We start from the raw sequence: 26299 nt of genomic DNA, 5'->3' as shown, positions 1-26299 counted from the left end.
AACTGGTTACCTTAAATTTTGCAGACTCGCATCCCCTGTATATAACTTTTTGATATCTGTCAGTCAGCCATCCTCTTATCCATGTTAATATTTTATAATCCATACCCATATTCTCCAATTTATGTAACAGTATTCCATGCAAAAGCCTTAGCAAAATCCAAAACCAATGCTGTTCATTGCAAAGTCAACCCATTTTTGAATGCAAGCATTAACCAACTTTTCCAAAATTTTCACCACCACTTCTGAGATACTGATGACTCTTCAATAATTGGATACATTGGTCTTTGCACCACCCTTTTGCAATGGGATTACCATATATTCTTTCCACTCCTGCAGAATATTCCCTGTTCTGAGACTCAACTTATATAGCCTGGTTAAAGGAATAGCCAGTTCAGCTGAACACTCTTTTAGCATCTGTGCTTATATCCCATCAGCCCCTGTAACTGAATTCTTATCCATTTTGTGCAATAGCTCTAATACCTCCTCCTCATACACCTGAGTTTCTTTGTCCAGTGAAGAGGCAGCAGTGAGTTCAATGTTGCATACACCAGGTAGGTAACTTTTAGCAAAATGGGCACTCATTAGTTGAACAACATTTTCTGCATCTGTCCTCACATCATCTGCATTCAGTGGAGTTATTTTTTCATATTCATTTTTTCTTTTACTTGCAACATAATGATAGAATTCATTGGAGTTGTCTTGAGCTTGCAGAGCCAGTTTCTTTTCATGTTCAGAACTGACTTTCTGTACAACAGTTGTGACTCTTCTGTCCTGCTGCTTATAATTTTCATATATATCATCCTTATGCACACAGTATTCCTTCCACATTATCTTTTTCTTACGAATCTCTTGTTTGATAAGATTACACATCCATTTGACTCCTACCTCATTTATTCTCCAAACTCTCGGAAAAAATTCTGATATTGCATCATTTAAGTATTTTTTAAATGCTTCCCATGCACTGTTGATATTCTTTCCATCCAGCAACACAACTGATTGCTGAGTTCAATTGTGTTGAACTCAACATACTTCTCAGTTGGTCATAATTTCCTACTTTGTAGTTCAGCATGTAAACTTTGCTGAATAGAACATTCATAAACTTAGCCACTTCCCAAGTGAGTACTGCATGATCACTGTCACCAACCGGAAGCAGAATAGTTATCTTTAACTGAAACACCCTCTGACACTATAATCAAATCTAACACTCTTTGACCTTGAGTTCCTTCTGTCACATGCCACTTGAGCATGCAACATGCAACAGCTTAATAAATTCAGTTTCATTTTTCTCATGAGATTTTGCTGCTATCAAATCAATGTTTGGATAATTAAAGACCCCCACACACACACCATTACGATTACTCTTTTTTGGGCCTCGTCTTCATTTGGTGATGTGTTTCTTCATCATTAGCAATCGATCCAACAGTTCTGTAATGACACTCCCTATATATTTGATCTTGTTAGATTCCACCTCACACCACATGGCTTCAAACTCATTGCCAGGGGAAAAACTGTTACTAGTATTACAATCTTAGGTCTCAACACTAACTGGATTCAAGTCATCTAATATCATTAGCAGCATGCCCCCACCTCTATTATCCTGTCTATCCTTTCTAAAAAATACTGTATCCTTTACTTCGATACCAATGTATGATTCTGTTTCATAAAAAATGCCAGGTTTTTTTTTTTATTTTCTTGTTTTTTTTTATTTCTTTGTTTCCATGTACAGACATAATAAGTTACCTGCATGTTCTTTTTTATCCTCTTGTCTGTAGTCTGTTTGACAGTTAGACAACTTGCAAATCTCTGTTCTTCTCTAGTATCTTATAATTGCAGACATCTTTGCACACATTTGACGGATCCAAACCAGATGAGCACAAAGTTGAAATCATTCTCTCCCTGTTATTATTTCCATGATAATGTCCATTCTCATCATTAATGCAGTTAGATAATATTGCAACTTTTACACATATTCTCACCATTCTTCCCATTATAATGTAGTTTCCCTAGATCTCTGTGTTAGGTGTTATACCAATTATTAGTTTTTTTAAGACTCCTGATACCAACTGCATTCAAGTGTAGGCTGTCTCTCTTATAAATCCATTCATCCCTCAAATTCGTTCCATACATCCAAAAACTCGCATCCATTCCTTCTACACAGCTTACACATTGAATCGTTTGCCATCATAGTATTGAGGCTATCATCGTATCACAGTATCTGCTGGATTTCTGCTCAGCATACAGACTAGTCATTACTAACATCTTCCAACATGAAGATATGCACAAAGGAAGAGAAGACCCAAGAAATAAGAAAAGTCTTATTGACTGTCATTGTTGATATTGATATCTTCATTCTTATTCGCCATCTAAGAGGATTTGAAATTGGAAGTGACTATCACTTAGTGCTAAGTAGGATCAAAATGAATATCACTTAGAAAAGAACAATATGGAAAAAAGTTTTAAAAATAATTAAAGTTGAGATGCAAGTAAACTGTAGACTGAACTATACAAACATTATTGAACAAAAAATTAAACAATTTGAAAACAAGAATCAAACCTTGGAGTCTCAATGGCAAACTCTGAAGACAACATTGATTGATTCAGCCAGAAAGGTATGTGGTAAATTTGTAAGGATAGAAAAATAGGAATACCATGGTTGGACACAAGAAGCAGTCCTCGAAAAGAAAAAAGCATACTGAAAGCTCCTAACAAATAAGTTGGAGAGCTAAGCTATGTGTGATCACATTGAGGTAAATCAGGAAGGTTGCAAAATGTTCTGGAGGCTATTGAAAAAGCTTAGAAATAGAGGAATGAGTAAAAGGAATCAAAGATGATAAAGGTAACATGAAAACTAAAGATAATAATAGCCTAGATGTCTAGAGTAATTACTTTGAAAGACTGTTAAATGAAACAGGCAGTGTCAAAATAGTAGGAATCCTTTCTTTTAATGTTACACGGTGATCAGCATTCATTTTAAAAATTTTTATGGAATTTACAACCATGTTGAAAAAACTTTTTATTATCCCGATGTTTCGATCTTCACATCAAGATCATCATCTGGAGTGTACATAAATATACAGGACAAGCTGAGTTACACATTAACTGTAAGCTACAGAAACAATGATTTGATCACATGTTATTCTACTGGCGTGACCTCTGGCGAAAAAAAATAATAAATAAAATAAAATAAAAAATAAATTTTTTACATCAAGCTAAATTCTATTTTTACAATGACAGGAATAAACATTCTTTTTGATGGTTTTCTTTCAGAAACAATTGGTGTCCTATTTTTAGTATTACAATTCTTATTTTTGATTTACAATACTGGATTTTCTACAGTCCTGTTTATAGTTGTTCTTGGTGAGGAAGGTCGAATATATATCTTCCATATGTTTGGGATTTTTAAACCATCATTATTGTTCAGATTGGAGTGGTTGCTGATAATCTCACAGGCTTCCTTGAATTTCCGTTTATACCATATTTTAGTGTGATGTAGACAGCTGGTGGTTTTCCAGTCAATTCTGTGTAAGGTATTGAGGGCATGATCAGAAAGGCCAGCTTCGCCATAATTATTATATTTAATGTGTTGTTTATGTTCTTTTTGTCTAATAGGAATAGTGTGTCGTGTTTCTCCTATATATGGTATGTTGCAAGTACAATAAATCCGGTATACTCCAGGGTGAGCTAGTGGAGGGAGTGGGTCTTTGGATGAGTTGAGTAAGCTTTTTAATTTTGCAGGAGGTTTAAAGGTGGCTCCGAGGTTGTACTTTTGTAGTACTCTGTTTATTTTGTCTGAATATCAGACAAAATAAACAGAGTATTTTGTCTGAATATCAGACAAATATCTGTTTATGAATATCTGTTTATTTTGTCTGATATTCAGACAAAATAAACAGAGTATTTTGTCTGAATATCAGACAAATATCTGTTTATGAATATCTGTTTATTTTGTCTGATATTCAGACAAAATAAACAGAGTACTACAAAAGTACAACCTCAAAGCCACCTTTAAACCTCCTGCAAAATTAAAAAGCTTACTCAACTCATCCATGGAGTATACCGGATTTATTGTACTTGCAACATACCATATATAGGAGAAACAGGATGCACTATTCCTATTAGACAAAAAGAACATAAACAACACATTAAATATAATAATTATGGTGAAGCTGGCCTTTCTGATCATGCCCTCAATACCTTACACAGAATTGACTGGAAAACCACCAGCTGTCTACATCACACTAAAACATGGTATGAACGGAAATTCAAGGAAGCCTGTGAGATTATCAGCAACCACTCCAATCTGAACAACAATGATGGTTTAAAAATCCCAAACATATGGAAGATATATATTCGACCTTCCTCACCAAGAACAACTATAAACAGGACTGTAGAAAATCCAGTATTGTAAATCAAAAATAAGAATTGTAATACTAAAAATAGGACACCAATTGTTTCTGAAAGAAAACCATCAAAAAGAATGTTTATTCCTGTCATTGTAAAAATAGAATTTAGCTTGATGTAAAAAATTTATTTTTTATTTTATTTTATTTTATTTTTTTCGCCAGAGGCCACGCCAGTAGAATAACATGTGATCAAATCATTGTTTCTCTAGCTTACAGTTAATGATGTAACTCAGCTTGTCCCATATATTTATGTACGCTCCAGATGATGATCTTGATGTGAAGATCGAAACGTCCGGATAATAAAAAAAGCTTTTTCAACACGGTTGTAAATTCCATAAAAATTTTTAAAAAGAATAGTAGGAAAATTTCCATGAAATTGTAAACAGGAGTACGTATCAATATTTGAAGTAGAAAAAGTTCAAAAACTTGAAATGTGGAAAGGCAGCTGGAGTAGATGATATTTAAGCAGAAATGTTCAAATATGGAGGTATAAAAGTTTTGCAGTGACTACACTGCATAATTCAGAGGGCCTTAATGCATAATGTCAGAGGGTGACATTTCAGAATTGGAGTCGAGCTCTCATAGTACCTATCTATAAAAGAGGGAATAAAGATGAATCTGAGAATTACCAAGAAATTTCTCTAAGTGTTCCAAGTAAGATTTATGCAAACATACTTGAAAAGAGGCTGAGAAAAATTGTGAAAGAGAAACTTAAAGTTGTAATTCAGCAGTTAGAATTGAAGGAAACATAGGAAGCTATGTTTTTTTTTACTAAGTAATTTAAGGAAATTACAACGTCACTAGGATATACATTAAAATAAATTTTAATATACTTCAATATTTCGGTAACGTCACATTGCCATTTTCAAGAAACTTAAGAACAAGATATGTGCACGCAGGCACAACAAACAGTAAATGAGGAAGAAGCAGGAAGCTATTATTTCTCCTAAAGTCTTGATGGTGTCCCCTAGCAGGCAATGTTGGTATTCTTGGGATACGACACCTTCCAAACCACGTCACCAACGATATTAGACTGGTGGATGTAGCTTGTGTTCTGACCAAAGCTAAACCACCAAAACCCAACATGCCCAGTAAGGAAATTAAATCTCTACTGGAATTAAAGAGAAACAAGAAAATAATAATCACCAAAGCTGATAAAGGGAACGCCACAGTATTGCTTAACCAAAAGGATTACACAGGTAAGCTGAAAGCTTTATTAATAGATTGGGCTACTTACCTCTCTATCGAGTACAATCCCACCAACTCACAAATTAGAAAACTCCACAGGCTCCTTAAGAAGGTCACTTCTTGGCCTGTGGAAATCACTAACAAATTAAAACCATTTAACTCCATCCACCCCCGTATTTATAGACTCCCAAAAATACATAAAGAAAATGTGCCATTACGTCTCATAGTGGATGGCATTGATTCCCCCACATACAAACTAGCTAAACATTTGGCCAAAGCTCTCTCACACTATACTGGCAACACACTTTCACACACAAAAAACTCAGCCCACTTCAAAGCCAGCGTAGAAAACCTTACACACTGACATAATGGTCAGTTTTGATGTCTCCTCCTCCTTATTCACAAATGTCCCACTCAAAGAATCCTTAGAGCTAATCCAAGCTAAATTTCCTCCCGATATCAGGCACAACAAACAGTAAATGAGGAAGAAGCAGGAAGCTATTATTTCTCCTAAAGTCCTAATGGTGCCCCCTAGCAGGCAATGTTGGTATTCTTGGGATACGACACCTTCCAAACCCTTTTTCAGTTCACAATGAACTCAGACTATTTTGTTTGGCAAGGAAAATTCTACAAATAAATAGAGGGGACAGCCATAGGTTCTCCACTCTCCCCACCCTTGGCCAACTTTTATATGGAGACTTTTGAAGAGAAAGCCTTAAACTCTGCACCACAAAAACCAACCATTTGGCTTCGCTATGTTGATGATGTTCGCTATTTGGCCACATGACTCTGATGCACTCCTCTCCTTCCTAACACATATAAACAACCAACACCCCAGAATCAAATTCACCCTGGAAGAAGAAAAAAACAACTGCCTTCCTTTCTTAGACACACTAGTCACCCACCAGCCTGATGGAACCTTGGTTTTCTCAGTCTATAGAAAACCCACCCATACAGGCAGATACATTCACCAACAATCTCACCACCCCTACTCGCAACAATATGGAGTCATTAAGACACTATACAACAGGGCTAAACTTATCTGTTCAAATGACAATGCCTTAACCACAGAACTAAACCACATTCTCAACACTTTCTCAGCCAATGGCTGAGAAACTCTACCCCCCCCCCTCCCAAAAAAAATCCAAAAAATATTGAAACCAGTAACCCCCCCCCCCCCCACACACACACACAACAAGGATTACTCTAAATCCATCACCATACCCTATATCTGAGGCACCTCAGAAAAAATTGCAAAAATCCTAAAAAAACATAACTTGACTTCTTGTTACAGACCACATAAAAAATTGGCATCCCTTATCCGCTCTACTAAAGACCAAACCCCCCCCCCCCCAGACCTACCTAGTGTATACCTGGTCCCTTGCAGCTGTAAGCTGTCCTACTTTGGCCAAACAGACAGGACAGCCAATATCAGAATTTCAGAACACAAGGACTACATCCGGTTTCACCAATACAGCCACTCTGGTCTTGCTGACCATGTGCTGGATACCTGCCATAGAACACGGTGGAAGAAAGCCACGATAGTACACCGTAGTAAATACAAGTATAAAAGGCTTTTCATGAAATCAGCTTCAGCCCTAAGAAACAATCTGAACCTCAACAAATTTGGCTGCACGAGACTGCCTCAAATTTGGGAAACCTACATCAGAAGACCTTCAGCCCAATCGCCCAAGAATACCAACATTGCCCACTAGGGGGCACCATCAGGACTTTAGGAGAAATAATAGCTTCTTCCTCATTTACTGTTTGTTGTGCCTGCGTGCACGTGTCTTGTTCTTAAGTTTCTTGAAAATGGCAACGTGATGTTGCCGAAATATTGAAGTATATTAAAATTTATTTTAATGTATATCCTAGTGACGTAATTTCCTTAAATTACATAGTAAAAAATGCATAACCAATGTCTAAGCCTTTCCACGAGAAATAGGAAGCTATGGTTTAATGTAAAATCAGCTGTAAGACAAGGATGCACATTATCTCCACTCTTATTCATCATCTATTATAGATCACATTATGATTGAAAGTGGCATCAAACCTGATATTAGAATTGGAGATATCAAACTTAACTCTTTGCTTTATGCAGATGATGTTGTACTCCTAAACACATCCAGTGCAAGTCTCCAGGATTCCCTAACTAAATTGAATAACAGCTGTAACAAATGAAAATGAGCAATAAAAAGACCAATATTATGAAAATAGGTAGGAACACAAAAAACTTCAGCTGCATTCTGAATGGAGAGCCTGTAGAACAAGTAAAATATTTCAGCTATTCAGGCATAGTTTTTATTGAAGATGGCAAGTTAAACCTGGAAATAGAAATAGACGACAGAATAAGCAAAGCTGGTATTGTAGGTGGCTTAGTTGAATAAATTTATATAGAATAAGAGAGAAATTAGCCAGAACACTAAACTAGCAGTTATACAAGACTGTGTTCAAATCAGTTTTAAGTTATGGATCCGAGAGTTGAGTTAGAAATAAAGCACTTGATCAAAGATTAGAGTCCACAGATATGAGATGTTAGAAAAATTAGAGGCCTGAACAGAGGGCATCGCTGGCAGAATCGTATTAAAAATGAAGACATTAGGAAGGAACTTAACGTTGTTTAAAGGGTGTGTGAACAGTTTTAATCTAATATAGTACGGTCACTTAAATATAATAGGAAAGGAAAGATTACCAAAACAAGTGTTTGATGCCAAGATGGTAGTAAAAAGGCCCAGGTGGAGACCAAGGTATAGGTAGATTGATTCAGTTAGAAGCGCCTTCGAAGAATGAAATGTTAGGTATGAAAATATTGGCGTGCTGACAAGTAATATACTAATTCGGAGAAAAAATGCTGATAGGAGATTAATAATAATGTAAAGCTAATCATGTAGTGCTGTCACAATAGCCTAAACATCTCTTGAGGGTACATATCAAGAAATTGATGATGAATCTCCCAAATTTCTGGAATAGAATGTCAGTCATTATGGTTTAAGTTAGGCCAATGGAGTAAGGCTTCAGCACTTTTTTAAAATAAACATTAAAATTTAAAGTACAGCTACGCAAGAGTTTTGTATTATCTAATGAATCCCATGGTTAGCCAAATCATGTTGAGCCAAACATGATTTGTGAGGCTTGATAAGCTACATATGGCTCTAGTGTTATGAAATATGTTTTTTGACTGTTCTTTTCATTAGGAAAATACCAGACTTTTGCATAACTGTACTTTTAAATTTGAATGTTGGTTCAAAGAAAGTGCTGAAGCCTTACTCTTTTGCCTACCTTAAATTATAATGACTGCCTTTCTGTTTTGAAAGTTTGAAAAATTGTTATCTTCTGTTATATTAAATATGCAATGTGCACACTGATCTCCTCACAATTTTCAAGTGGAGTGAAGATAATATAGAAACAATGACTGGGTTATAGTTACACTTCAGTTTAATATAAACTAAAATTATCACTCAATGTATCAACCTTCACATTAGGTTCATCATCTGGAGTATACACATATATACAGAGAAACACGCTACATTACAATCTACACGGTATGCTAAAGTTACATTAATTTAGCCAAAACTACTGGCCTGAAATTATGGAAATTATGGTTCTTTGCCCACATACTACTTTCCAGTTACTTTGTATGGCAAAATAATTTTTACCTACAAAAAGAAAGTACAGGCATGGGCTCACCACTATAACCCTCAATTGCTGACTTTTATATGGAAGCTTTTGAGCAACATACTGTAGATTCCTTTACTTTAAAGCCTACAGTTTGGCTTACATATGTTAATGATGCTTTCGTCATCTGGCCACACAACCACCAAACTTTAAACACCTTCCTCAGCTACCTGAACAAACATGTTTTTTCATGTTTGTTCAGGTAGTACAGGTCATACATTTTACTATTGAAATTGAAAATCAGAACTCACTCCCTTTCCTGGATATTGGTCACATGCCTTCACTCAGGTAGTCTATCCTTCACTGTCTACTGCAAGCAAGCCTACACATACCGGCCAATATATATATATATATATATGTGGCGATTAGTTTTTACTCGGTTGTTATACATTGCAAAAAATAGATTTAATGACTCCAAGACCGAGATAACATTTTACAAGATTTTAATGATAAATACTACTAGTTTCGGCATATAGCAGCCTTCTTCAGGTATTTATAAAGGAAAGGAATACTAATAAACATTGAATTATTTAAATAAACAAACTGGAAATTACAGGTACAAATTGCCTCACATAATCGATACATAAAAACGTTGTATTTTTCAAGTTGTTCCAACTGGCGTGCCATTGTTTGTTGCAATTGTGCGTGTAAGTTCACGTGAACGCCAATATTGAATAACTGCAGCATGGCTATCTGGGATGTTATAACTTAAATTATTATTTAAGTGGACCGGGTTCAGTAGGATTTCCCTTGATTCTACGATTTTTCTTTCAAACTCATCTTCACAGCGAAAAATATTTTCTGATCTATTCCAGCATACAGAGTGGCTTTGTTGGTCATCATTAGGATTATTTGAAAAAAGAACATGACTGGATAATGCAGTTGCATGAGATCTTTTGTATGAGATGTCTCTCTTATGCTCTTCTATGCGTTGTTCAATAGATTTGTTAGTTTGACCAAAGTATGGGATATTGCAATCACACCACAATTTATATACTCCAGGGTACTTAAGGTTGTGATGAGTAGGTTTTGGATGGCTGATTAGAGAGCGGATTTTTGGAAGTGTGGTGAAGAAGGTCCTGATATTATATTTTTTAAGGACTTTAGCTATTTTCTTAGAGACTGTGCTAATGTATGGAATAGAGATGCTACCTTTAAAATTAATAGTCTCTGTTGTGCACTGCTTAGGAGGGTTCAGAAGAAGTTTCTTAATTGTTTTTTCAGAGTATCCATTTTGTTTAAAAATAAGAGTGAGGTGATTCATTTCTTTTTGTAGTTCATCTTGTTCATTTAAGAGAGAACGTGCTCTGTGTCCTAAGGTAGATATAATTCCAAGTTTTTGTGGTGGAAAATGATGAGAAAGATTATGCAGATATCTATTGGTATGCGTAGGTTTTCTGTACATAGAGATTTTTAATCTTTCAGAGTATCGTGTAAGCATAACATCCAAAAAAGGTAAAGAGTTATTATTTTCTATATCAGCAGTAAATTTTATATTAGGATGTTGGATGTTTAGATGACGAAGAAAATCTGTGAGAGCTGTGTGCCCGTGATTCCAAATAATGAATATATCATCAACATATCTTTTCCAAACTTTTGGTTTAAATGAGAAGGAAGATATGGCTTTCTTTTCAAAGTCTTCAAGGAAGATGTTAGCTAGCACAGGGGACAAAGGGTTGCCCATTGCCAGGCCTTGTTTTTGTTGGTAAATGGAGTCCTTATATCTGAAGTAACCAGAATGAATGCAATGCTTTAATAAAGTGAACATTTTTTTGGATAATTTATCCTGTAGTAATGTAAGTACCTCGTCCGTAGGAACGTTAGTAAATAAAGATATAATGTCCAAACTAGCTAGAATATCATTATCATCGATGGGAATATCTTTAATATGAGAAACAAAATCTGTGGTGTTTTTGATGAAAGATGAAGATTTATTGGAGAAACACTTGAGGTACTTTGCTAAATATTTTGAAAGTTTATATGTAGGTGAATCAATTCCTTCCACAATTGGGCGAAGAGGGATGTTTTCTTTATGAATTTTTGGAACTCCATAGATGCGTGGGATAAGAGGATGTAGAGAGCGTAATGAGAGGCGAATATTATGAGGAAGCTCACTCGCAGTCTTTAACAAGTTGTTTGTACGGTTTTGTAATTCTCTTGTAGGATCTTCCTGAAGAATTGAATATATTGAACTATCTTCAAGTAATTGAAGCATTTTGTTGTGGTAATCTTCAGAGTTGAGGATGACCGTAGAGTTGCCTTTATCTGCAGGTAAAATAATAATGTTACTGTTCTGTTTTAGATTTTTTAGGGCTTTTCTTTCAGCCACTGAAATATTATCTGTTGGAGGTTTGGCATTATTTATAATGAAAATCGATTCAATACGAAGAAGTTTCGCCAAATGATTAGGAATGAGTGAACATGCTTTTTCTATTTTTGTAAGAAGAGATTCTTTAGGGATAAATTTTGGTGAGGGAATAAAATTGAGACCTTTGCTAAGAATATTCGTTTCTGCATCCGTTAACATATGAGAAGATTTGTTCACTACAACCTTTCCAGGATTAATACGGGCATCACTATGACCAGATCTGTTTTGTATCCTTATTAGATTATCAAATTTCTTGATAAGGGTGTATTTATTCTTGTTTTGTATTCGTGTGGCTTGTGCTTCACTGTTAATGATAAAATCATGTAAGTTAACATTATCCATAATTTCTTCAAGTTTTTGAGTTAAACATCTTTTAGTGCTGAACAAAAAAGCTAAACTACGTTTTGTGTCTGTAATTCTTTCGCTGAGGAGATCCATTTTAGCATTACGATAGATTCTTTTAGCGCGTTCCGTTGTTATCTTTTCTTTAAAAGAGATGAAATTGGGAAAAACTGCATGGAACTTACAACGTTTGAGGAAAACTAACCTGTTTATTTTCAGTCCTATTTTCTTCAATGTTCTTTTAAAATTCCTTTGTATTTTCATTAGAGACGCCTCGTCATTTAGGCTATAGATGTGGCGATTAGTTTTTACTCGGTTGTTATACATTGCAAAAAATAGATTTAATGACTCCAAGACCGAGATAACATTTTACAAGATTTTAATGATAAATACTACTAGTTTCGGCATATAGCAGCCTTCTTCAGGTATTTATAAAGGAAAGGAATACTAATAAACATTGAATTATTTAAATAAACAAACTGGAAATTACAGGTACAAATTGCCTCACATAATCGATACATAAAAACGTTGTAAATCCTACTGAACCCGGTCCACTTAAATAATAATTTAAGTTATAACATCCCAGATAGCCATGCTGCAGTTATTCAATATTGGCGTTCACGTGAACTTACACGCACAATTGCAACAAACAATGGCACGCCAGTTGGAACAACTTGAAAAATACAACGTTTTTATGTATCGATTATGTGAGGCAATTTGTACCTGTAATTTCCAGTTTGTTTATTTAAATAATTCAATGTTTATTAGTATTCCTTTCCTTTATAAATACCTGAAGAAGGCTGCTATATGCCGAAACTAGTAGTATTTATCATTAAAATCTTGTAAAATGTTATCTCGGTCTTGGAGTCATTAAATCTATTTTTTGCAATATATATATATATATATATATATGCTAACTGTTATCACCACCTTTCACAAAAAACACTCTCAAAAACAGAGTTATAACAAGGCTTACAAAGCTCTTAAACAAGGATTACAAATTATTAGCAATACATTTATAAATAATGGATACAGCAAAATACTATCAATAAAGTTCTTCATAAAACTTCCTCAAAAAATGCATATAATATAGATTATGGTAAAACTATAGCTATCCCACATTAAAAGGTTATCAGATAAAATAAATAGAATTTTACACCATTACAATCTTAATTCTACTTTGAAACCATCTATAAAATTAAAAAAACTGCTCGTCTGCTGTAAGGATCCTCTTCCCCATTGGCCCACCCTGGAATGTCCGTTGTACCTGTAACTTACCTTATATTGGTGAAACTGGATGTACAATTCCTGTCTTTTTGTAATGACTAAATGCTTGATGCATTTAGTCATTACAAAGTTCTGTTTTGGAAATTTAACAGTTATGTAAATACATGTTGCATGCATACAAAAATATGCTCCAGCATATTTTCTATTTAGCTTCAGTGATGTATTGGAAGGAAGCCAGTTAAGAAAAGGTTTTTGCTGTTTTGGAAGAATGATGAGAATTATCTGTTATGTTGGTGAATGATTTATTTTAGTTATTACTGACAGCAAACAGTTCTACTTTTCTTTTGGTTGAACTGTGAAGTTAGTGAAGGGAATTCACATGTGAATTATGGATGTTGAAATCTCTAAGGAAGGTAGTTATCTCACTGTTTAGTTACCTAAACAGTGAAACTGTGTATGATTAACTTTCAAAGATAAATAATCAAGAAGGTCACTAGTCATCAGAAAAGCAGTAGATGAAGTCAACAAAACGATGTAAGGAAATTTTGATCCCAAGCAGATTATATAAAGGGATACCAGGTCCAGTAACCTTTGGCATAGGATATCAGACTTGATAAAAGCATATTCTGCACTTCTTATGGAAGACAGCATGCATGATGATGTAACATGGAAAGTTGAGACCAGCTGTAGAGGATTCCACTTGATGTTCTGGGTACGCTGGATGTTAATAAAGTCAATTTTCTTTTTCAATTTTTATTGCATTTTTAATATTTTTATACATTTTTGTTGTTTTTTTATGGGAGATTTTGTTTCAGCCACAGTGACTCAGTAATTGGTTATACTAACTTTCATAGTAGCAGAATATTGGGAAAATTTGTGGAGCAGTAACATGCAGCAAGGATGAAGAACTTGTGGACTCCCCTCCCATAGAGGGGATGTGGTAATTCAACATGCAAGAAAGCACTGTTTTATAGTGCTTCCTTGAATGTTGCTATACTCCCACCTGACATAATCTGGCAAAGTAAGCAGCAGCAGCAGATTATTTGCCAGATGATCAGGAAGCCTCCCAAAGTGTGTGGTCCTACTAATAGCAGCTGGCCTGTGAAATCTATTTTACTGCTTGAATGGCAGAGAGGTGCTAGTTCCCTCATTAGTCAATTATGGTGTGGAGAGCATGCTAAACATGACCATCACCTGCATTGCATGTATGAAGAAAGCAAAGGAATAGTAGTATACAATAATAGATAGGATGCTCAGTACTGATACCCAGAGATCATTCACATAGCTTGAAATTTAAAACTTTTTCAGTGCCAGTTACATCCTTGTTCTATGATGAAGGCTCAGCTCACCTGTTTGGTATCCTCAACATATGCAGTTCACATATATAGTCAGAAATGAATCCTCATAGTACCATTGAAAGTAATTTTCATCTTTATATCAGTATCAGTATATGGGGTGGCATCTGCTGCATAAATAGATGGTTCCTTGACTCATTTCTTTTTTGAAGATAATTTTATAGGGTGGCACTTATATTCGCTTTCTGCAAAATGAATTGCTGCTTCTATTAAATGATGTATGTAAGATGTGTATGTATTTCCAAATTTAACTCTTTTTTATTGTGTATGAATTGAAAATGCTTTTTGACATTTTCATGATGTTGATCATGTGTGGTGGTTCACAAAATTGGCAAATCTTGGGGACTAAAACTTTGTTTTCTGGTGTTGAGGTGGATGAATGAGCTGATGTACCAGACAAAAATTTAAATATTGATACACATTGGTGACTCAATCTTAAAATTTGTGCTTGCCGAGGGAGTCACTAATTCTAGTTTCCTGGGGTCAAAATTAAAAATATGACAAATGTAATTGAAAAGTAAAAGAGATGGTGGTTCTGGTAGGTACTAATAATTTAAGTAGTGACAAATATAGTATGAGAAGAAGATATGAAAGTTCTGTTGGAAGACGCGAGAAAGAAATCTGAGAGAGTAAAAATTGTAGGATTACTAACCAGATATGACAGTACCCATGATTTCACACACAGGCTGTGTAGAAGAAATGGATGAGAGTTTTTAGATGTGTGGAATGTTTTGATGGCAGAAAAGACTTGTATAAGAATGATGACCTGCACTTTAATTCATTTGGCATCAGGAGCCTGGAGAAATTACTTCTTGGTATGAGACCTAATTCAGGGAGTCAGGGAAATTAGATCATCAAGAGAGGAATGGGAAACATGTGTGAAAGTTCAGTTATGATATGGAAACATGATAAAGATATGAATGTCTTTGAGCATGGTTATGTATGTGGTGAAGGGGATGAAAAAAATATGCTTTGGGTTTGGTATGTCTGGGGAAGGAAAAAAGAAAATTCTAGAACAAGACCAAATAGATTGCATATCTAATTATAATGGTAATTTATCATGTCTATACACAAATGCCAGGAACATTAGAAACAAAGGGGTTGAGTTCGTTGCTTTATTGAATACGATGCTGCCCAAGATTGTTGGCATTAGTTCTACCTGGCTATTAGAATCAGATGTGGTAAATGGGATCGAGTGTAATGGATATACTATTTTTAGGAATGACAGAAGAGATAGGAGAGGAGGAGGAGGAGTACTACTAATGATATCAGATGACTTAAGTCCAGTTAGGATAGAAACACAAGAAAACCATGATGGTAACAATGTCCCATGTAGCGGTCAGTTTGAGTCTATCTAGTGTGAAGTGGAGATTAACAGAATGAAATATATGGTGGGGTGCTGCTATAGACCTGGCGGCTCAGTTGCAGGGGACGAAGAAATGCATTTATTTAGCCTTATGGGTACCAAATGAACGATTCATTATGGGTCACTTTAATTTTCCAAACATTGATTGGGTAGAAGAGAAATCTCATGATAAGAAAGAAGAGGAATTTATTGAATTGTTACAAGGCAACTTTCTGAAGCAGCATGTGAAAGAAGGAACTCGAGGTCAAAGAGTGTTTGATTTGCTCATAGCATCAGAAGGGGGGGGGGGGTCTCTGTTAAGAATATGACTATTTTATCACCAATTGGTGAGAGTGATCACGCTGTGCTTTCTTCGGAAGTATCTAATTGTATTGATGCTCCGATTAAAACACGTTACATTCTCAACTACAAAGCTGGAAATTATGATCAACTTAGGAAAGTACTATCTTTGGTCCTATGGTATCATCAGTTACTGAATGGGAAAAATGTCAGCAATGCATTGGAATCTTTGAAAAAGTGAGGTTGTATCTGAATGTATCCCTAGTGTTCGAAGAATAAATAGGTTGGGAACGAAATGGATGTGCATCCTTATTAAGCAAGAGATCTACAAGAAGATGATGTGGAAAGAATGTCATGAAAATATTAGTGAGAGGAGTTATTAAATATATAAAGCTCAGGCCAGAAAAATAACGATTATTGTGCAGAAAGCTAAATTGGAGTATGAAAAGAAATTGGCCATGCAAGCTGAAGGCAATCCAAAAGAATTTTATCATTATGCCACAAGCTAAAGAAAGAATGAATATAAAAGAATAACTTTATTTAATGTAGATGGTACTTGAGTGTCTGAAGCTAATGAGATTGTTAATGTGCAGTTAATGAGTGCTCGCTTTTCTAAGATATATATCAACCAGGTGTATGTAACATGGTGCACAGTGATACTGCTACATTGGATGAAGAGTTATAGGGTCATGAAAATGAGGTTGAAGAGCTGTTGTAACCTGGATAATAATTTGTCTATAGGGACGATGGAATATCAGCAAGTGTGCTAAAGGAATGTTCAGCCGAATTGGCCATACCTTTCACATGTTTGTATAACTTGAGTCTCAGCTCAGGAATGATACTACAGGAATGGAAGGAATGTATAATAGTTCCATTGTACAAGGTGCAAAAATTGATGTGTCTAACTACTGACCCATCAGTATCTCTGGTGTGGTAGTGAAGATTTTAGAGAAGTAGGTAAGAACTCACATACAGAAATGGGTAGACAAACAAGTTATACTCTGCAAGGAGCAGCATAGGTTTACTAAAGGAAGGTCATGCTTTAGCAATTTGTTTATATTTTATAACAATGTTATGGCTGAGTTGGAATAGATACACTATGATAATGTTGGTTTTTTCTAAGGCATTTGATAGGATACCACACGAAAGGCTGTTGCATAAACTGGAGAAAATGGGATTGGAATATAAACTCTTGACTTGGATTGGGGGATGATTGACAGATAGATATCAAAAAGTGGTATACAGTGGGTGTGAATCCGCCAGATTTAAGGTGACCAGTATTGTACCTCAGGGTTCGGTCCTTGGGCCATTATTGTTCAATCTGTACATTAATGATATCAGGCAGAGTCTAACATCAGATGTGCAATTGTTTGCCGATGATGCAAAGATAGGCAGGGCAATCAGGAATGCTACTGATATTCAACACTTACAAAATGATTTGAATAGGCTGGAAATTTGGGCAAATGAAAATAGCTATCAGTTTAATGTTAGTAAGTGCTATGTACTTTGGCATGATTAGAGTTCCCACTGCATATTATATTAGTGGACAGGAATTTGAAGTTCAAAGGTTACATAGCAAAAGTTGCAAATTCAATTCAGAGGATAATTGCAATGTCGAAGCAAATCTTGACATGTAAGGAAGTCATTTTGCCTCTTTTATAAGGCCTTGATAAGACCGCGCCTGGATTATTGTGCACAGATATGCTCTCTGAGGTTCCAAGGGTATAAAGAGAGGCTGTGGAAAGGGTGCAAAGAAGAGTTGCAAACATTATATCCAGATTATGGGATTTAGATTATGAGGACAGATTGTATGTGGATTGCAGACTTTAGGTTAAGAGGAGAAAGACAAGTGATATGATAGAGGTCTATAAACTTTTGAATGGGTGTCATAGGATATCATCTGATGAAAGTTTTTGTTATATGGAAGGTGGGGAGAGAACACGGGGGCATCCATGGAAGTTAGAAATTTATTTGCAGTCAAGAAAGGGGTAAGAGCTAGGTTTTTCCTCCCAGAGAGCAGTGAGTGAATGGAATAGTTTGCTTTTATGGATAGTGAGTGCATCTAGTGCGAATGAATTTAAGGAAAGGTATGACAGCTGGTTTGGGTGATTTATTACCTCCCTTGATGAGTCCTTGACTCCCTGGAGGTCTCAGATAATAATAATAACATTCATTGATCATTTGTATTTTGAATTTGATTATTCATTTGTATTTTGAATGGTGTAATATTTATGAATGTCAGCCCTAATTAACTAATGAAAGCCACATGTGCATATACAGATGCGCTACATTGTGTATTGCAGTGAGGGTAGTATTTTTGAGAACCTATTGTAAACATGAACTGTAATCTCTTGAAAATAAACATCTTGTTGGGTATAGATCTGCTGATTTATTTTATTTATTTATTTATTTTTAACAGTTGAAAATTCCAGCACTATTTTTTTTATTAACTCAGCCATAGCTTTGAAGCCACTCAGAATTCAATTTTTTACTTATGTATGGTCACTGATTTAAGACCCCTCCTATTATCATTCTAAATTATGCATGATTCATATCCATTAAAACATGCATTTCATGAACTGAGTGATCTGTTAAGTGATAAATTATTTTAATTATGCTTCAATTGATTGATATTTTCATTGAACAAAATATTTTCCTTATTAGGTTGGTCTTCCAGTAAAATCTGGAGTATCTGGCTGTACTATGGTAGTGGTCCCTAATGTAATGGGATTATGTCTCTGGTCTCCTCCATTGGATTCATATGGAAATTCTGTTAGAGGTGTCCAGTTTTGTGAGGTAATGTTTGATTTACTTTATATAATATACAATATAACAAAGAACAATATATGATGTTATAATAAATGTAATATGCATATTATAATAATATAATATAATAATATATTAATCTATAAATGAAAAAGTACCTTTCTGTTAGTTATATTCATGATAGCCCCTTTTATAGTTCATTCCAAAGAATAACACATTTCTTTTGGTTTGAAACATATGAGTTTCAAATCCTGTAAAGGATAATATAGAAATGCATCATCACAGTAAATTATTCTTTCTTGATCACTTAGACATCTTATAAGATGAAATATGTTTCAGAAATATTAACCCAAAATATCTTCAATGCATAACAACTAGCTAACCATTTATGGCAACTATTCTACATGGAGACTGCATTCTACATTCTGCTATTCTACATTCCACTGGTAAACTCTGAAAAAAAACAAATAAATGGGTAATGTTGTTAGCAAGGATAGAAAAATCAAATGTACTTGTTAGACTCACAAAGCTTAAGAAGCTGTTGAAAAAAGAAGAAATCATATCTAGTTTTTGGCCACATTATACCCTTAAAGAAAGAATAGAAAAAAAAATGTTAGAATGGTATTTCTTCTGTTTCTAAGCTAATACAAAAACTTTGAAATGGAGAAAAGAATATGTATAAGAATTGGAAATATAAAGGTGGCATAAAAACTGAAAATGGGGATATTCTAGATGTCTGGAGTAATTCCTTTAGAAAATTGTTTAATGCAATAAATAGTAGTAGAAGATATCCAGGGTGAATTAGTAGATTATTGGAAGCAGAAAAAGTTATCAGAAGTCTGAAATGTGGATAAACAGCTGGAGTAGATAATATTCAGTTAGAAATGCTCAGCTATGGATGTATAAAAATTTTACGGTCACTATATTCAATAATTCAGAATATTCATCTCAGCTGAATATTCTGAATATTCTCTGTAAGATTTATGCAAGCATATTTAAAATGCTAAGAAAAATTACAAAAGAGTACTTTATAATTTTGAGCTGGTTTCAGGCCAAAGTTCTGAGGAAGAACTTTGGCCTGAAACCAACTTTTCATCTCAAGCAGCGATTGTCAGATTTTTACTTTACAGCAGTCATGAAATTTTAGGAATGTAACAAGATATAGGTTTAAGTTTTGCAGTTCTGGCAAAAGCACAATAATGATGTGGAAAAAGAATCCCTTAAAACACCACAATGATATAAATGGAACATTATACAGAGCAGTATGTGTGTGTGTATATATATATGTGTGTGTGTGTGTGTATATGCCATACTTGAGTCACAAGTCAGTAGTTAGAATTGAATGACTTTCAAAAAGAGGACTTGATATAAAATCAGGTGTAAAACATCTGATTTTACTGTTTCCCTTGTTATTTGTCATCTATGTGGATCACATTATGAAGGAGAGTAGCATTAAACATCAAAATGGGAGATATTAAACCTATCCCTTTATTTTATGCAAATGATATCATGCTTGTAAATGAAGCCAGCACAAGCCTTCAGGACCATTTAACTAAACTAAATAACTACTCTATCAAATGTAGAATGAAAATCTGCATTAAAAAGACAATTATGAAAATAGGAAGGAGCATGGAAAATGTCAACTGCATTTTTGGTGGAGAACCTGTAGGACTAATAAAACATTTCTGCCATTTGTCATAATTTTTTGTGAAGATGGCAAATTATATGAAAATGGAAATAACAAATTTATAAATTTGTTATTTCAAATTTTCAAGTTTAAATTTGAAGTATGAATAATGAAGAAATAGAAGAATTCTCTGAGTGCTTAAAAAAATTAATATATGTATAGTTTGTATAAAAAATGTATAGTTTGCTATAGTGAATTATCTTTACAGTCAACTCTCATTATTGTAGACTTGTAGTGACAATAGAAGTAGTTTGTCACGTATAGCATTGAGTTTATGCTTCACTTGGAACATTTTGGAAGTTTGTTATAACAGTGTTTACTATAGCAAGAATAAAAAGAGAAAATAGTCAAAACCAGACAGTTTTGAGACAATTTTGACCTATAGATCCGTGAGTTGTGTTAGAAATAAAGATGAGAATCCTGAGAAAAATTGTGGGGGAAAATTAACCAGATTGAATAAACCTACCTGGTGTATACCCAGGTCCCTTGCAGCTGTAAGTTGTCCTCTTTGGCCAAACAGACAGGACAGCGAATATCAGAATTTCAGAACACAAGGACTACATCCAGTTTCATCAGTACATCCATTCTGGTCTTGCAGACCATGCTCTGGATACACGCCATAGAATACGGTGGAAGAAAGCCACAATAGTACACCGTAGCAAGTTTAAATTTGAAAGACTATTCATGGAATCAGCCTCAGGCTTAAGAAACATGCCAAACCTTAACAAATTTGGTTCCATGAGACTACCCCAAATTTGGGAGGCTTACATCAGGAGTCCTTCAGCCCAATGACCAAGAATACCTACATAGCCCGCTAGGGGTGCACCATCAGGACTTTTAGGAAAACCATAGCTTCCTCGCTTCGTTTCTCATTTACTGTGTTTAGTGCCTGCATGCACGTGTCTTTATTGTAAGTTCCTTTGAAGATTGACATTGACGAAATATTGGAAATATAAGTTTAATTAATGTATATTCTATTGTATGTTGTAATTTCCTTATGTTATTTAGTAAGCATGTACAACCAACATCTAAGCCTTTCTACGAAAAGGAAAAAGGTTATCTAAATTGGTGTTTAATGCTAGGAAGTCAGGAAAAGGATGGGAGGAATCTCTAGGAGAATTGAGGCAGTCATGTGACGATAATACTTGAAAACCTTATAAGCAACAGATTAATTTGGAAAAAAATCATGATAAGAAGCTAGTAATAATCTATACTAAATTATTTAATATTATATTCCCATAGTATCTTGTACACCCCTTGAGAGTAGATATCAGGAATTGATGGAGATGATAAAACCTATAAACTATATTTAGAGGAATTGTTAGTGATGAAGAGATCATATGTGTGTATATGGAAAGAGGTTATAAGTTCTGAATTGAAGAAACCTTGTGGCACAAGTATATCTAAAAGAACAACAGAGGTTATAATTATTCAGCATTCTGATTGGAACATGTATGAAATTACTGGTGATAACATTACCCTGCATCAATACCTGGGGAAAATGAAAACCAAGTGGTGTTAGGAGATTAAAATCTCTGAGAAAGATGACTTTATTAGATAAGCTAGTCTTAAAGAAAGAAAGGATTGTTAGTATATTAGGAGAGTGATGGAAACAATTGCAGTTGAAGTAAAGAGATTTTTAACCAGAAATTGGCAGGGGCGGGGGGGCTAGAGAGAGAGAGAGAGATTATTCTAGGCTGGAAACTTTCATGAAAACATGCCACCTTGAACATATCTGTGGGAAACTGAAATTAGGAGGGACATGGAATACCAGTGGTGAATTCTTTGTTAAGCTGGGAACATTAAGAAAATTCAAGAAATCTTCAATGAATTGTTACCTCAGTAGGGATTTAGATTAAATCAGTAGGTTCAAACAGAATGATATAGACATATTTCACAATTTAAAATTTTCATTATTGATTTTTTTTCTCTTAACTTCAGTGAAGTATGAATAATGAAGAAATAGCAGAATTCTCTGCGTGCTTAAAAAAATTAAAAAAATTTGGACTGTAGAAATTCATTATGATAAAATGTATGAAGACCACTAGAATGAGTGAGTAATAAGTTACTCGGTGTTTTGACCTTTACATCATGGTCATCTGGAGTACATCAGTAGTTGGGGCAGTGACTCTTAAGTACCATAATTAATCATTGACAATGCTTATTTCAAGAATCATTATTCCAAATTTAATAGATAATTCATAAATCGTACTCTAGCAACCATAAACATGAAACTTTGCAAGCAATGTTCCAAATATGGTTTGAAGTGCGAGACTACACTTCAAGCCATATTTAGCTAAGCAAGACAATGAAATTGTCTAAAGACATTTACAAAACATCCATATCCATGGTGGGATACAGCTCCACAGCCTGTTAGTTTGAGAGTGAATATGTTAACCACTCAGCCAACCAGGCCATCAGTTATTATCTACCTGCTGGCAATAATATTGAATAGTTGAATATTATTGATTCAACAGGATGCAGGCTGACAAATTTGAAACTTTGAATCCAATTAATGAAATTAGATCACTTTGATTTGGGGGAGGGGGAAGAAGAAGCTATAATAGCATAATTTTTCTTGCCTATTCTCTGTACATACTTCTTACAGGTTCAGTTTCAAACTTGTTCAGTTCAAACTTCAAATATGACAGAAATCAATTGTTCAATTGATTTCTGTCATATTTGGAATATTGTTTCACATTGCTTAAGGCCCCTGAGAAACAATAAAATGAAGGGTAGTATTCTTTAGAGTTACTTCCACAAGCTGCATTGTATAACTAATTATATCTGCAGATTATATCAATCTGGCCTTGCAGACCATGTTTTAGATATAACCCACAGGATTGCTTGGAAAACAACCACCATGCTTCACCATAGTAAATTCAAAAAAGAAACACTGTTTTTAGAATCTGCGGCAGTACTCAGAAATCAACCAAATTTAAATAGATACGGTTGCATAAAACTTCCCAAAATTTGGGAAACATTAATTATCAGAGATCCCACTTTACATCCTAGGCAACCCACAAACACCCATAGAGGGCACCTCCTAGATAGGACTTTAGAGTCATCTACTTGTTTTATGTAGTATTGTGTTGTATTTGAGTGTGTGTTACAAAAGTTATTTGTAATCCCCTGAAGATGTCTCAGTAACTGAGACAAAATATTATAAGCATTAAAATCAATTTTTAATCCTTTCTCAGTGCTGTAAATATTCCATTAAAACCTTCAGCATGATGTTCTCACAGCACTTAAGCCTCAACACACAGGTAGGTCTTACCTTTAGCAATCTGCTAATGTTTTATGAGAAAATAATGAATGAAAAGTGGGGGGGGGAGTCATCATATACAGCAATATTCTTGGAACTTTGCAAAAGCATTTGATAATTACCATATGGCAATATGGTGGAGTTGAGTTCAAGACTATATAAATGGTCACTGTATTTAACATGTGTGAAATTAGTCATTTTTTTTGTCTGTTTTATTGTGTTATTTTCTTAGGCTAATGAATTGTGTATAGTAATATTACTGCTGATTTTTGTATAGTCATTTTATATATTTCCTGATATTTTATTGGAGTACTGCAATATTAAAGTAGTGCCTTAAAATGGCAGCAACCATGTTAAGAATTGTTAACAAGGTCCCAACGAACAGAATCATGACATTTTGGAAACTGATAAGGGGTATCGAGTGTTGAATTAACTTTGGAAATATCTAGACTAAATCCAGTTATTTATTTGATGGATGATGAGGGATTTGGAAAAAAATTTGAAAAATGATTAGAGAGACATCAGAAGGACAAAGGGTAAGCAGCAAAGGAGAAACAAAAAAATCACTGAATCATGTAAGAAATTGGGATGAAAATCAGGTAGGTAAATTTGATTATAAAAAGAAGGAAATTATATAGTATGATTCAGTTATAAAAAATACAATTGATGACTGTTTTTATCATTTAATAAAAGTGAAATGTGTTAACAGTAATTGTCAGTCAGTAGGCTGTATTGCAGTATTTGACTACCACATTAGTGGATATTGTTATTCATGCAACTGTGGAAAAATTATCAAAAGCATTCATTATAGTGAAATTAGTGCTCCTGCTATAGCTGAAAAATACTTCTGTACTTAGTTGCAAGTTTATTGCTGGTAGATATCAACATGTATATTACTTGACTGATAATGAAGTGCTTTGAGATATCAGTACTCCAATTTTTTTTATTAGGAATTAGTTCGGGTATTCAATTTTCATCATTATGATAATTTGCGGCACACAACACAAAAGAGAGATCCTAGGAGACAGAAGTATGAAACAAAGGGCTTGAAAATCGTTGGTTTGCTGTTCAGTGCTGCCAGTGGAGATGTAACAGCTATGAGAAGGTAAGTAATTTTTTTTTTTCCATTGTTAAATGTCATAAAATAATAATAGATCCTGTAGCCCTTTAAATTTAAATGCATTCTACTGATTCATTGCTATGTTAAACTAAATACTTAAATATAGCAATAATTTATTTCCCATAGTACAAGCAGAAAATAATTATTACAGTGATTTTAATGAGCTTTAAACTGTGAAAATCAAATCGATAGAGACTTAAAGAAGAAAAAAGAAAACAAAAAAAAGTTATTGTTGAGAAGTAATAATTCTTTACTCTTGTTCTTCCTTCCTATCCTCCCATATTTTTAAAATATATTTGATGATTGTGCACTGCCAGTGTGTGTGTGTGTGTGTGTGTGTATATATATATATATATATGTGTGGCGATCAGCTTTTACTCGGTTGTTATACATTTGAAAAAAAATAGATTTAATGACTCCAAGACCGAGATAACATATAAAGATTTTAATGATAAATACTACTAGTTTCGGCATATAGCAGCCTTCTTCAGGTATTTATAAAGGAAAGGAATACTAATAAACATTGAATTATTTAAACAAACTGTAAATTACAGGTACAAATTGCCTCACATAATCGATACATAAAAACGTTGTATTTTTCAAGTTGTTCCAACTGGCGTGCCATTGTTTGTTGCAATAGTGCGTGCAAGTTCACGTGAACGCCAATATTGAATAACTGCAGCATGGCTATCTGGGATGTTATAACTTAAATTATTATTTAAGTGGACCGGGTTCAGTAGGATTTCCCTTGATTCTACGATTTTCCTTTCAAACTCATCTTCACAGCGAAAAATATTTTCTGATCTATTCCAGCATACAGAGTGGCTTTGTTGGTCATCATTAGGATTATTTGAAAAAAGAACATGACTGGATAACGCAGTTGCATGAGATCTTTTGTATGAGATGTCTCTCTTATGCTCTTCTATGCGTTGTTCAATAGATTTGTTAGTTTGACCAAAGTATGGGATATTGCAATCACACCACAATTTATATACTCCAGGGTACTTAAGGTTGTGATGAGTAGATTTTGGATGGCTGATTAGAGAGCGGATTTTTGGAAGTGTGGTGAAGAAGGTCCTGATATTATATTTTTTAAGGACTTTAGCTAATTTCTTAGAGACTGTGCTAATGTATGGAATGGAGATGCTACCTTTAAAATTAATAGTCTCTGTTGTGCACTGCTTAGGAGGGTTCAGAAATTTTACCCGCAGATAAAGGCAACTCTACGGTCATCCTCAACTCTGAAGATTACCACAAC

General features: G+C 34.5%; 1 protein-coding gene across 1 annotated transcript in view; it reads left to right on the top strand.

Moving 5' to 3' along the window:
• Positions 1-26299, top strand: part of LOC150098795 (glutaminase liver isoform, mitochondrial-like) — a 270677-nt gene that overhangs the window by 218871 nt on the left and 25507 nt on the right. Inside the window, exons 12-13 of the mRNA XM_090405753.1 lie at positions 18868-18999; positions 24872-25026. Of these exons, the coding sequence (XP_090261879.1) occupies positions 18868-18999; positions 24872-25026 (287 nt within the window). The remainder of the gene's footprint in view (positions 1-18867; positions 19000-24871; positions 25027-26299) is intronic.

The sequence above is a fragment of the Typopeltis vanoorti genome, chromosome 15 (genome assembly GCF_054136105.1).
Source record: "Typopeltis vanoorti isolate ZY-2024b chromosome 15, IOZ_Tvanoo_1.0, whole genome shotgun sequence".
Taxonomy (NCBI): domain Eukaryota; kingdom Metazoa; phylum Arthropoda; class Arachnida; order Uropygi; family Thelyphonidae; genus Typopeltis; species Typopeltis vanoorti.
This window is presented reverse-complemented; position numbering and strand designations above follow the sequence as displayed.